Source organism: Lontra canadensis, unplaced genomic scaffold (genome assembly GCF_010015895.1).
Source record: "Lontra canadensis isolate GAN:19392208 unplaced genomic scaffold, GSC_riverotter_1.0 scaffold9, whole genome shotgun sequence".
Classification (NCBI taxonomy): Eukaryota; Metazoa; Chordata; class Mammalia; order Carnivora; family Mustelidae; genus Lontra; species Lontra canadensis.
Genome location: NW_022631003.1, coordinates 20,713,243 through 20,726,124, shown reverse-complemented (window position 1 = coordinate 20,726,124; position 12,882 = coordinate 20,713,243). Strand labels below are relative to the sequence as shown.

The window sequence follows — 12,882 nt, the reverse complement described above, 5'->3', positions numbered from 1 at the left end:
AGCTGTCCCATTCCCGGCTGCTGTATACCAGATTGATGTGTCAACTAAATTAATAACACTGGCTGGTCATTATACCGCAAAACACTTGCCCAAGCTGTAACTCTGTCTCTTGATTTCTGTTTGGCTTCATTAACCTCTTCTTGGTGCCACAGACAAAATGGGCATGTAAGGTATCCTTTATTTAATGAAGGATTGATGAGATAAAAAGTTGAAGGGGGCATTGGTGGGAGAGAGGAGTCAGAAAGGATGATGGTGGAAGATGATAGAATTAGGTGAGAGGAGGTTATGGTGGGGATGAGCTGGAGCCATATTAGTTTTTCTCTTCTTACTTTCACCTTATTTTATTGGATTTCTTCACATAGTAGCTGGCTATTTCTTTAGGAGCTCATTTTAAAATTGCGAGAGAGTTTTAAGACTAAGAGAGAAGAGGGTAAGTTCGGTATACACTAGATTAGTTTTTTGTTTTCATTAGCATGGGCTCATTTACTATGGACCCTCATGGATTATCTCTCAGGGCTATCTCTCCCTGTGTATTTGAACCAGCTGTTGTCTTCCAATAGATGGAGAATTGTGTGTATTCAAGAACCTCTTTGTGATAAGATATTTCCCTTATCATAGAATGGGTTGAATTCCTTTGTTTACAATTGGAATGCTGTCACCCTTAGCCTGTACATTTTAAGGTATATTTGGAAGCTTTTGTCATTTTGTTATATTCACTAGGTTTTGCAAAAACCCAAGTGGAAAAAGGGAATCCTCAAGTGAAACGTTGTTTGGAAGTAACAAGAAAACAAATAGCTTTTTCTCTAAAGCCTTTCTGGGTGGGTGGTTCTGTCACAGACCTTCCTTTCCTTCTGTGGTTCTCTGTAGACCCATGACAAGTCTTGGAATAATTAAACTTTGTTGTCCTGGAATCCCAGTATAATCCTACAACCTAAGGACAAAGTCACCATTACCTGAAGAATAGTACTTGTGTTGTGGTAGGAGACCAGGGCAGGTGTGTCAGGGGGCAGGGGCTGGTCAGAGTTTGGAATAAGTTCACACGAAGTCCATATTTTATTCTGAATGGATTCCCACTCCTCCCACCGTTCTTCCTGCCATATCTGCTCTACTTCTCTGAATTCTCCCTGACCGTGTGTTTAAGCCAGAGGAGGGAGCACCATCTTACCCCTAGCAGAAAGAATTGCCCTTAAACGACTAAGCATCTCCTGTTTCCTTCTGAATTGCCTGTGGGGAATGTGAAACGTTCAAGCCACATGAAGCAATCATAGCTCAGCAGAGCCAAGGGGCTGGCAGGTTTCATTGCCGAATCAGGGTCTGTGGATAGCAGCTGGATATTTCCCAACCGGTATTTTTTTCAATAGTGGGTGCCCCCCAAGCACTCAACAATTTCTCAGTTGTACAAGAATATGTTCCTGAATGAAGAAATCACTGTATAATTTTGCTTAAAAGCCTGGTCTCTTGTGACTGTACTGTGAAGCTCTAGTCTGAGGAGATCGAAAAGAACTGCCCCTTTTAGACACAATTTTGTTCTCCTGGATTGTTATAAAATGGGGATGAACCATCGGATAAAAGATAGGGGCACTGACAAGAAAAGAGATGCCATTACCCAGGAGGAAGTCAGGGGAAATGGATTGAGAAAGAAGGCCAAGGCCAAGAGGGTCTTCATCTGTGGTTTCAGATTCTTCTAGCTGGAAGGCAGAGCTAAAATGCAGGGCTTGACATCTTAGAACAACAGGTGAAATATGGCCTAAAATGGGAGAAATTTAAAATGGCTTCTCCCTCAAAAGGAGGGAGAAAACCTACACATACTCAGAGTTGACATAAGGCTATGTATATAATACACAGGTCAGACTGAGACCCGTGGTGTTCGACAGGTAGGAGGAAGAATAATCATCTGTGTATGGCTCTAAACTCTTATCATACACAAGCTTGAATCCAAGTCCTTTTAACCTGTAGCTTAGGTACACAGTCTGCACCTTCCTCTAACTTGTGTATCTCCTTATCACGGTGGAAGACGAAAAACTCAATGTGCTATTAATCCAACAGTTATTTCTTTATAGAAAATACACTGGCCAAACCTTCTTCTCCCTGATATCCATACCAGAGTACCGCCTACCTACCAGGTCAGTGTGCTTACACCACCTCTGTCTGTAGGTTTCAGGGTAGATAGATGGCCTGGCCCATTTATTCACTCTGAGTGATACACTTCCATGGTTGTGATCAGTTTAGAAGGTTCAAAAAATGAAAAGCGTGTGTAACCCTAGAGCTCATTTGACAGTGAAACCTGACCCGAGCTGATGTGAGGCCATTTAGAGTCTTTATCCCCCTTAATGCGACTCTTTACATGTCTTGCAATAGAAATATTAACATATTTGATTGTAGGAAGCTCCTCTGTGCCCCAGGGATTTCAGACAACACAGATGTAGACCTGTGTTGATTCTCCCCCTAGAGTCTAGAAGGTGGTTTTAGGAAGAAAGGTATTAGAAATGTTTGCAATTCAAGCATCGCATTTTAAAAGGCATGTGAAAAAGTAAAAAATGAACATAAACCTTTGTACCCAGTTGATTCAGACTCTCCCTTACCATCTTTGTTTTTTGTTTGTTTGTTTGTTTGTTTGTTTACCTTTTTACTATTCTAGGATGAATCCTCCATGTTCTTCCAGTTTGGCCCATCAATTGAACAGCAAGCTTCTGTAATGCTCAACATCATGGAAGAGTACGACTGGTACATCTTTTCTATCGTCACCACCTACTTCCCTGGCTACCAGGACTTTGTAAACAAGATTCGCAGCACCATCGAGAACAGCTTCGTGGGCTGGGAGTTAGAGGAGGTCCTCCTGCTGGACATGTCCCTGGATGATGGAGATTCCAAGATCCAGAACCAGCTCAAGAAACTTCAAAGCCCCATCATTCTTCTTTATTGCACTAAGGAAGAAGCCACCTACATCTTTGAAGTTGCTAACTCCGTAGGGCTGACTGGCTACGGCTACACATGGATTGTGCCTAGTCTGGTGGCAGGGGACACGGACACAGTGCCCTCGGAGTTCCCCACCGGGCTCATCTCTGTGTCCTATGATGAATGGGACTATGGCCTCCCTGCCAGAGTGAGGGATGGAATTGCCATAATCACCACCGCTGCTTCTGACATGCTGTCTGAACACAGCTTCATCCCCGAGCCCAAGAGCAGTTGTTACAACACCCACGAGAAGAGAATCTACCAGTCCAACATGCTGAATAGGTGAGTGAGGGACCCAAGGCGTCCTGATGGCAGAGGATCGGGGGAGGGCCTTCAGGACTGGGGGTGGAGGTTCAGAAGCACTGGGAAGAGCAGTTCAAGACATCAGAGGGTGTAGCCGGCCACTGAGATGGCAGCTCTTGGTGATGGTGGGAGTGCTTCAGGTCCAAAGCTTGCTGTGCTGGGTTCCTGTTCTAAGAAATACTCAACAGCTCCTGCTTATTGATCATTTCCTCCACACTAGATGTTACTCAAGGGTTTTGCAGGTTTGACCTCATTTAACCCTCAAAGCAACATTCTATTAGGGGTTTAAGAGTTGTTTCCACTTTATGATCCAAGAAAATAAGGATCATGGGTGTGAACGGTCCATAGTCGGTCTCCAAGGAAGAGGCTCAGTCTCGCATACTTGACCGCCATGGAAGACACAGTGGGCATTGACATGAGGGAGGACCTACTGGTCCCTTTACTTAGGACTGCTGCTATACTGGGAGGGAATGGACAATAGGTTACGTGGGTCTGGAGGCATATGAAGAGGATCCTTCCCTTGGCTTTTGTCTCCTTCGTTTCCTTCTTCCTTTTAAGTGTAAGTGTGAGAGTGCCACTGTGGAAGCAGCTTCTGTGGTTGCTCTTAGTCTGATTTCTAAGTAGGAAGGGGACATGGGTGGAGTTCCGCTCCCCTGACCTCCCCTCCGAATCCAGCCATGACTCCCAGGTATCCTCTTGCGGGTGTTATGTGACTGTGTAGGACAGAAGATTCTCTATAGGCTTCTGTGGTTCTGTGATTTGTAGAAAACCACCATACACGAACTCTGTAAAAACTCAGATAATGCAGAAGACTACAAAGGAGGAGGAGAAGAGAAAAATGGCCTCAAAGCCAGCGAACCAGAGATAGTCATTGTGGAAATAATTAGAGAACATCTTTCCAGCTATCCTCTGATGCGTGTGTACCTATATGCATATAAGTCTATAATTTTACATAAATGGAAACATGACTATAATAACCTGACTTTCTTTGACTCTACAATATGTTTTGGGCCTCCATTTTAAATTCTTCCTGAATTATATCTGACAAATAGAAAACTATGCAGAAAGCACATTACTCTGGTACCATCCAGCTTAAATAAAATATCAAAGCATCCTCTGGGGAGGTTGAAACACAATTAGTGGAGGCTGAAGGTGTACCTGCTTATACTTGTTTAACCTCTGGGAGGAAGTTGGAGTAAAGCCTCTCAGCAACTCTTAATTCAGAGTTGCAACTAAAGCTTCCTTTTTTTTTTTAAAGGTTTATTTTAGAGAGAATGAGTGAGCGTGAGTGAGTGGGGGAGGGGCAGAGGGAGAGGGAGACTCTTTAAACAGATGCCCCGCCCAGCGCAGAGCCAGACAAGGGCCTTGATTCCCAGGACCCTGAGATCCTGACCTGCGTCAAAACCAAGAGTGGGACACCACCCATGCGTCCCTCACCCCAGAGCTCCTTTTAATGTAGCTCTCTCTGTGATCCAATCCTAATATTATCCCATCTTGAACTCTGCTTTTTGCCATGCCAGTTATTACTACGTTCTTGGTTTCTTCCTCCCTCTCTAGTCATTCTATCTCAAAGTCCTTGGCATGCTCTTCTTCCTTTAGACCTCTCTTAAATATTGGCATAAAACTCAGGGTTTTGTCCTAGACCCCCCTCTTTGTCCTAGACCCCTCCATTGCCAGGGCTATAACTGATATTTGTGAATTGACTTCTGGCTGAAACCTCTCCCTTGAGCCCCAGTCTGTATCAACAACTATGAGGAGGTAGGCTCTTCTGGATGCCACAGGGCCTTAGAACACACCATATCCGAAGCTGAACTTCTTTCTCTTCCATTCCCCTCCCTCTTCCAGGCAGATCTATACTACCTGTAAAGGCTACATCCTATTACCCAGTGGCCTCAAGTAAAAATTGCCCAGGTGTCCTTGCTTTCACTGCCCTCCCCTCCCCGCCCAAGTCTCTTAGGAGACCATCTCCTGCTGCCATTTCCTATGGATTCCCTCTGGAGTGCTCTCACCGGCTACATTCCTAGGCCGTGTTCCTGGTTGGCTCTTCTTACCTGTATTGCTGCAGGGCCTCGTAAATATCTTACGGCTCCCGGTCCTGCATCCTTCCAATCTATATCACAGCCAGAGTGATCAAAGATGAAAATGTGATTTCATCACTCTCCTGCTTAATGCCTTTCAGTGGCTTTTCGTTCTGTAATGAAGTCCCATCTCCTTAATGTGGTTTATAAAGTCTTCTACTGCATAGGCCAGCCTGTCTTTCCAAAACTGTGTCCTGCTGCAATCTCCCTCGGACACTATATCCTTGCAATACTGAACCTGCTTTAGTTCTTTGAAAATACCATGTTCTTTCTCACTTCTAGCTCTTTTCCCTGCCTTGAATATATTCCCCAGGAACCCCTTCCCACCAGTAGGTAAATGCTGATGCTCCTTCACCTGTCTCCTTTCCATTCTTCAGGCTTCAGTCCCAGCCTCACTTCCACTGAGGAAGCTGTTCCAGACCCTGGACTAACAGGACTCTGTTATGTGCTTTTGCCGCATCTTCTGCTTTCCTAGTAAAGCCACTTTTGAGATGGCTGTCACTCTGTGCTGTGTTATGGCTTGTCCCTGCAAGTTCTGGGGAAGCAGTGACCTCTCTGTCCTACTTATTTCCATTCCCCCCCACCCCCAGTGCCCCATGTGACAAAAGGAAGAAAGACACCTGGAGTGAATGAGTGACCTCCTCCAAGATGATGAACTGCCCAGTGCATTTACCTCCCCTGCAAGGTTTTTCTTGTTCTGCTGCTCTTTGCAAGATAGTAGAGATTTCCTTGGAAAAACTTACTGTTTATTTGATTCTGTACCTTCAGGTTTTCTCCCATGGTCTTTAGTGTTAAGTTAAAAACTGATGCTGATTACTCTGCCAAATAGTAGTTCATTAAAACCAATACTAACAATGAAGACTCTCTAGACCAAAATGTCTGCCAGACGATGCGAGGAAATGAAATGAGTGTTAACTTCAAGTCCATCAGTTTTGGTCCAGGAATACCTGCTTTTATCCTAAAACTTTGTCCAGGTAAACTGTCAACCTGTAGATATTCTCATTTGCCATTTGGCTTACTTTCTGTTAGAATGCAAGTGTTCCCTCTGAAGCCTGGTCTCTGACCACTCCACCTTTAAAATCGCAGTTGGTTCTAACTTTTGTGACCCTATCTTGTGGTCACTCCTCAGACGTTGTCATCAAGACGGCAACAAGTACCCACCGCCATCTTTGCCAGCGCAGCAGTCCTAAAAAGAACAGGGATTACTCAGTCCAGATCATTCATAAATTCCTTGAGTAGCAGGGTAGAGCCGAGAGTCCAGGGTAGAGCCGAGAGTCCACCTTGATTTCCCACGTGGACTGCATAAGAAGTGTCTTCAGATGCATCAAAACACTTTTCCATGAAGGGCTTTCCTCTGTGAACTTTCCCTTCTGCCCCAGTTCCCTGATATTATTTTGTTGGGGGGTGGGGTTGGTTCCTGTGTCTGACTCCAGACTTCTCCTCTTGGCCCTGTCTGCTGTCTCCATAACTTATCCCTCACGCACCCCCATTTGTTCCTTCCCTCCTCTCAAGTGTGGCTCCTCAGGGCTCTTGAATCCAATCTCTAGCCTCTCTTGAGAATATTTTAATATCCTTTTCTATCAAGGCCCAGAAAGGATTGGGGTTGACTAACAGGGACTGTAAGGAGCTAGCCTCAAAGTCTGAGCTATTACCGTGTGGCACAGCAAGCGGAATCATCAGTGGAATTCAATTAGGCACACTCAGTCCCAGCTCCTCTTACTTATCATGGTCTGAAAGCAGCCTCCTCCCCCACCTTCCTCCCCCTTCAAGAGCTCTGGTCTCACTAGGGTCACTCTTTTAAATAACAAACCAAGCAGCCATACCATTTAGCCACAGCAGGAGATCTTTGCAAACAAAATTGTTGGAAATGGTTGGTTGTTTTATGAGGATGACTTTTTTTTTGGCTTGCTGCTTTCTGCAACAGCAGTGGGAAGAAACCTCCTTAGGGGGTATCTGGGACTGACCCAGCCCTGGGTGACACCAGAAATATAGAGTCAGGAAGTGGTTTCTCCTCTTCCCTTCTGAAAAACCAGGAACATTACCTGGCCCTGTCCTCTCTGGAAGCTTTGTAAGGGGGAGGTAAAGCTCCCATTTATACCTGGCCAAATTATGCCTTTCTTTCTGGGTAAGGAAGGTTCCTAAATCTAGACTTAGGGAACAGGGATTGGTGACTCCCTGCTATTGCTGAATCCCAAAGAGAGACACACATTTGAAGTGATTCATCTGTTAGTTACCAAAGGAGGGGTGTTTGTTTCTTTTAATGACACATAGGCATTCTCAAAGAGGATTCTTGAAATAAACATTATATATCAAGGTATCAGTCCACATTCCCCAGTGATAACCTCTTAGGTCCTTGAAGCTTGGCCAGCCAGATACGGTTTTGGTAACTATTTCCAGATAGGCTCTAGGTTGCTGGACAAGGCTGGCAAGGTTTCAAGAAAAATATAGAAATCTAGTTAAATTGGAATTTTAGGTCAACAATAGCTAATTCTGTTAGCACAAATCTGTCCCCAATATTTCATGGGGACATACTGATACTAAAAGATAACTTGTTTATCTGAAATTCAGATTTAACAGGGCTCCCGTTTTGTTTTGTTTTTGTTAAATGTGACAAACCTATTTTGTACACTAATAAGGATTAATTTTCTGTTGGAACTTTGTAGCATTCATTTATGCCTTTTTAGTAAATGTGGTCCCATGCCCCATACTGTTGCCCAAGACATGCTGAGATAGAGTTGTTTTCCAACTGGGAACTTTATTTGATTGAAGGAGTTGAATAATTTCTTCTGTCTTGTGTTCTCTAAGTGAAGGATCTTCTTAGTTCCTGAGAAAAATCCTAATGTTTTGATACCAGACTATCTGAAAGTGTTTAGAAAGTGATTATGTCCATCATCTAAGCCTGTCTTTATTCCCCTGAGCTAGAGAACAACTGTTAGCTATTAGTAGGCACGCGTCTATATTTTTCCTTTATCGCTTCCTCGGGGGAGTAGGTAATGGTTATTTTCCTTTTCTATGTGTGCTCCAGTACTCTGCTGGTCTGTTTCTGTCGCTCAGGTGGTGGCACACTGGCCGTTGACCTCCACGCTCTCTGTCTGCCCTGAGCACCTGCCCAGTGCTCCCAACTTTTAGAAAAAAGCAGGTGCTCTTTGAGATGGCTGGATCTCAACAGCGCAAACCTCTTATGAATCTTGCCGAATTATTCCCCCTGACGTGCTCCAGTGTTCCTGCTCAACATTTGTTTTGTAGCCATAAAGGTTGCTATCTAAAAGGCCAGAATCCTTCTTCTGGCCGAGGAGAGCCAAGGACAGCTGGTGTGAAGAGCTGTTAAGCTCTTCCTAGAAGAACTGTGAGAACTCCATGCTCCTCTAACCTTGAGGCAGGCTCCCTAACCTCAGACCCATTGTAGTAGCTGGATTGTTCCCAGGGGATGCCCACTTGACTCTCTTGGCCTGAAAAGTGCTGAGAAGTTAAGAAATAAATGAGGATTTGAGTCCATTCATTTTCAGACCCCCACGGGTAAGATCTGCTTGGTCATTACCCATCTTTTCGTTAGTAAATGTTCACAGAGGGCCATGCATAGGCAGATTTCTGGGAAGGCAAATACGTATTGTACGTTCACTTAATGTAATCTACCTGTGATTAGCCAAAAGGTTCCGTGAAGGCATAGTTATCAATGGATTATTGAGCACGATGGCCCTTCACCTGATTAAAGAAATCCTCTGGAGTCTAAGGAAAGCTACATTTTCATATGAAATCCCTAGTACAGCAGGACACACCTGTGAGTGTACAGAGAGATGTTATCTGCTCAGTGGTGTAGGAGATACAAACTGGGGGAACAAATAACTCGGGAATTTCATAACCGTCCTGAAAGATCTGTTCAGTGCTTTCATTGTCCTTGGAAAAATGACTCCATTGAGGGTTACTCAGATTCTTGTGTTTTCTTCTCATCTTCCACATTTTCCTACCGGATGTGTGGTCATTTCAGCAAGTGATCTTAGCTTCCTTCCCTTCAATTCAAATCTGGGAAGAGCATTCATGAATGTTTAGCATCGAGACCCTCTGTGATTCTTTCCACAATAACTACCTAATTCTCTGGCTGACTTGTACAATTTAAAATGCAACTGTGACATCGTTGGTGTTTCTTTCCTGTTTCTTCTTTTCCATTTTCCTCCTCCTCCTCTTCCTCCCTGCTCTTCTACTTCTTCTTCCTTCTTAAAAAACAAACACAGAGCTATTTTCAGTTGGAGGAAAGGGCAGGAGATAAAGGAGTGAACGGGAAAAGACTTCCATCTCATAGGGGGACAAGTTTTGAGGTGGGAGGCAATACACACATTGTGCTGGGAGTGAAGACACAGGTGGTCCGTTGTCCGTGGGAAGGAACAGAATGGTGTCGAAGAGGATGGAATCGAGAGCAGAGTATGGCTGTGGCTGCCAGTGGAGAACAGCAGATTCTGCCTCAGGAAGGACACGAGCCTTGGTGGCAATGGTGAGGGTTAAGAAAAGAGTCATAAGGTCTGTGCCGAGAAGCAGCCAGCCTGCGGAAGTTGGGAAGTCCATTGTTGGTTGTCTTTCTGACTCCATACGGCACACCAGGCATCAAGCAGTCACCGAAGATGATCCTTGCAAAAATCCTGACCCATGAACAGATCTCTGGGAGATGTTCTTGATCGCTCTCTTGGCAGGACAACTCCCAAGAACTCATTACCCCCATCTCTTGCTTCATTGCTCTTGGTAGCCCTCACCTGACCTGCTGTGTACATTTTATTCTTAAGTATTTTTGTTGTCTTCCTCCTCTTAGTTGAATTCAGACTTCATAAGAACAGGCTTTTTTTTTTTTTTTTTAAACCTCTGTGTTCCCAGCACAGTGCCCGATGGCACTTGATAAATATTTGGCAGATAAAAGCATGAATGAAGATGGGAATCACTGCCCCATTTTGTTTTTAGGAGACTTGAGGTACAGGGCCGCCCAGCTTAGGCGGTGCCTCAGGTTTCAGCCCCTCACTCTGCTGTGCATTAGCCAAACTTAAAGGATACCCCCATCCCTGAAAATCAAAAATCAGAAGAGTCCTTGGCTGAGGGTCTAACCCAACACTGTCAATACATGTATTCTCAGGGAATAGACGGGAGGACGAGTGATGGTACAAATGTGGGGTCGGAGTCTCAGGGTGGTTACTGAGCTGTTAGAGGTGGGTAGGGGGTTGGGGGCATCACCCAGGTGTCCTGATGGCAGGAGTGGCACTCTCCAGAGAGTGTGCACCCTGCTTGACTGTGTCCTTAACAGGGCTGGCCAGCAGCTGGGCCTGTCCTGTTAACCTTTGCCCTGGGTTGGTCGTAGCCCCAAGATTCTTACTCCCTTGGTTCTTACTCAGATAAGGGTGCAAATTCACAGTTAATGGGAATTGAAGCTGGCGTTATTTAGGGATTGAGTGGGAGTCCTGCCTCCATCTGCTCTCTCTTCCCACCAGAGAATAAAGGCTGGCTGGGTGGAGGTAAGGTTGGAGGCGAGTTGCCAGAAAGCTCGAGCACTGTCATTTATGGTTACAGACATGGGCTGGAAGTCTGAGTGAAGGCTGGACTGCAGCTGGCCGAGGTCAGCCTCCTATGAGCATCTGGAGAGCAGAGAGAGTTCCATGGCCTTTGCCTCTATGTATGACCTCACCCATCTCAAACACATAATGGGTTGAGGCTTTCTCTCACCTCTCTCCAGCGGATCTGTTAGGAATACATAGGCGGCTCTCTCCTGGAAAGAGTTCTCTGGGGCCAATGTGGCTGATGAGGATTTGGGAGGAGTGGGCTGGTCAGCGTGACTGCCGGTCAGCAGACGGCGGGGTCTGAGCCTGCCCTGCAGACAGGGCCGGGAGGAGAAGCCCAGAGCCGGCTAGCAGTGGGCTCTGGGTGCAGAAGAACCTTCCCTCCACTCTCTCAGGGTTTTATCGGTGGCTCCTTCTCTTCCGGGAGGGCCTGGTGGGGTTAGCCTGCCCAGACTGGCACCAGTCCCCAAGCTGGGCCGGCTGGTCACACATGAAGGAGCTGCTGCTGACAGATTAGAGCTCCCTGCTGCTGAAATCTGTTCCCCCTTGTCCGCCTTCCAGCAGCAGCAGCCGGCCGGGGGCTGCCTGCTGCCTCCCTCACTGCCCGGGCTTTTCTTTCTTCCTCATTGATCAATGCTTTGCTCCACCCCACCACCTTTCTTTCCTCGTTTCCATCTCTTTCTTGCTGGGGTTGTTCTGTTCATTGATCTTTAGCTGTCCCTCACTTCTCACCTGCTTTCATTTAAAAGCCTTCATGTCTTTCCTGCCTTTTGCTTCCGGTGTTCCCAGATGACCATACGTAGAATTCTTGCGTGCACATGTATATATTCACTCAGGAGTGTGTTTCACATTCACAGAGCACATATTTACATGTGTCCGTTTGTGTCTGTCCGGTACAGTCTTGAGTTAAAAGAGCTAGATAGAAACACTTTTGCATATTAAATTCTCCCATTCTTCTATTAAATTCTCCCATTCTTCTATTAAGTTCTCCCATTCTTCTTTTCCACAGAGACTGTTTAGTTGATCACCTGAGAAGGCTTGTCTGTGGGCCAGACGTTGGGAGGGATCTTTCACTCGGCTTGCCTGGAGTTAGTTCTGTGAATATTGACTAGCTCTTTCCTTCCAGTCTTAATTCCATTTTCAATGTCACGATGAGTGTAAGAATGGTTGCTGAGTATTTCTAGCACATTCACTGTTTGGGCAAAGGCGGTAGACTCAGGAGTCGAGTGGTTCTACATACTTCTAAGAAACCCATAAAGGTCGTCTTTTTCAAAGGACAGATTTTCTCCTGACAACACAACAGAAAGAGCCATGGAAGCCATACTGTGACACTATTATAGTCATGCAAAACAGTCCTTTTCACAGTTCTCTGGGAGAGATTACAGAAGGAGTCCAGACGAGGATTATGTGTCAGAATACATTCAGTGTTTGACATCAGGGCTGATGATCACAGACCTCAAGCTCACAATCCTGCTAATAATGAGGATGATAAAAATGACCATTTTCAGACAGAGCATCTTCATATATGTAATCTCACTGAATCATCACTATGAACCCATGAGGGCTTCTTGGATCTGCTGTATAGATTACCTGGGGATATCAACAAAGAAAACTCAGATACTCACTCTTCATTTTCCCAGCGGCATGTCCAGATACTCTCACCCACCTTTTCCCCCCTTCCTTGAACCACAGTTATCGGGGACTTTAGGCAAAAAAAAAAAAAAAAAAAAAAAAAACAACACAGTAGAATGTCATTATAATGTAGTTTATCATTACATAGATTTTAATGAGTCAGATTCATCTCGTTATTGACTCGAGAGAAAGCCACACGTGTATATGTGTATGTATGTGTGTGTGATAGACTATGACTTAAAATCGTGATCCCACAGGCTGCCCAGGGTCATTATTCTCATTGTTCTGTTAGCACACTGCACATGTGTTCATACAGATTTACCCTCTGTTACCTGGGAGAGCACAGGTGATATATGTAACAATCTGATATATCTAGGGCATAA

At 45.2% G+C, this 12,882-nt stretch overlaps 1 protein-coding gene across 3 annotated transcripts in view; it reads left to right on the top strand.

The window, feature by feature from the left end:
• Positions 1-12,882, top strand: part of GRIN2B (glutamate ionotropic receptor NMDA type subunit 2B) — a 405,939-nt gene that overhangs the window by 227,202 nt on the left and 165,855 nt on the right. For all 3 annotated transcript variants that reach the window (XM_032855041.1, XM_032855043.1, XM_032855042.1), the window contains one exon: positions 2,639-3,237. In XM_032855041.1, coding sequence (XP_032710932.1) covers positions 2,639-3,237 — 599 coding nt within the window. The remainder of the gene's footprint in view (positions 1-2,638; positions 3,238-12,882) is intronic.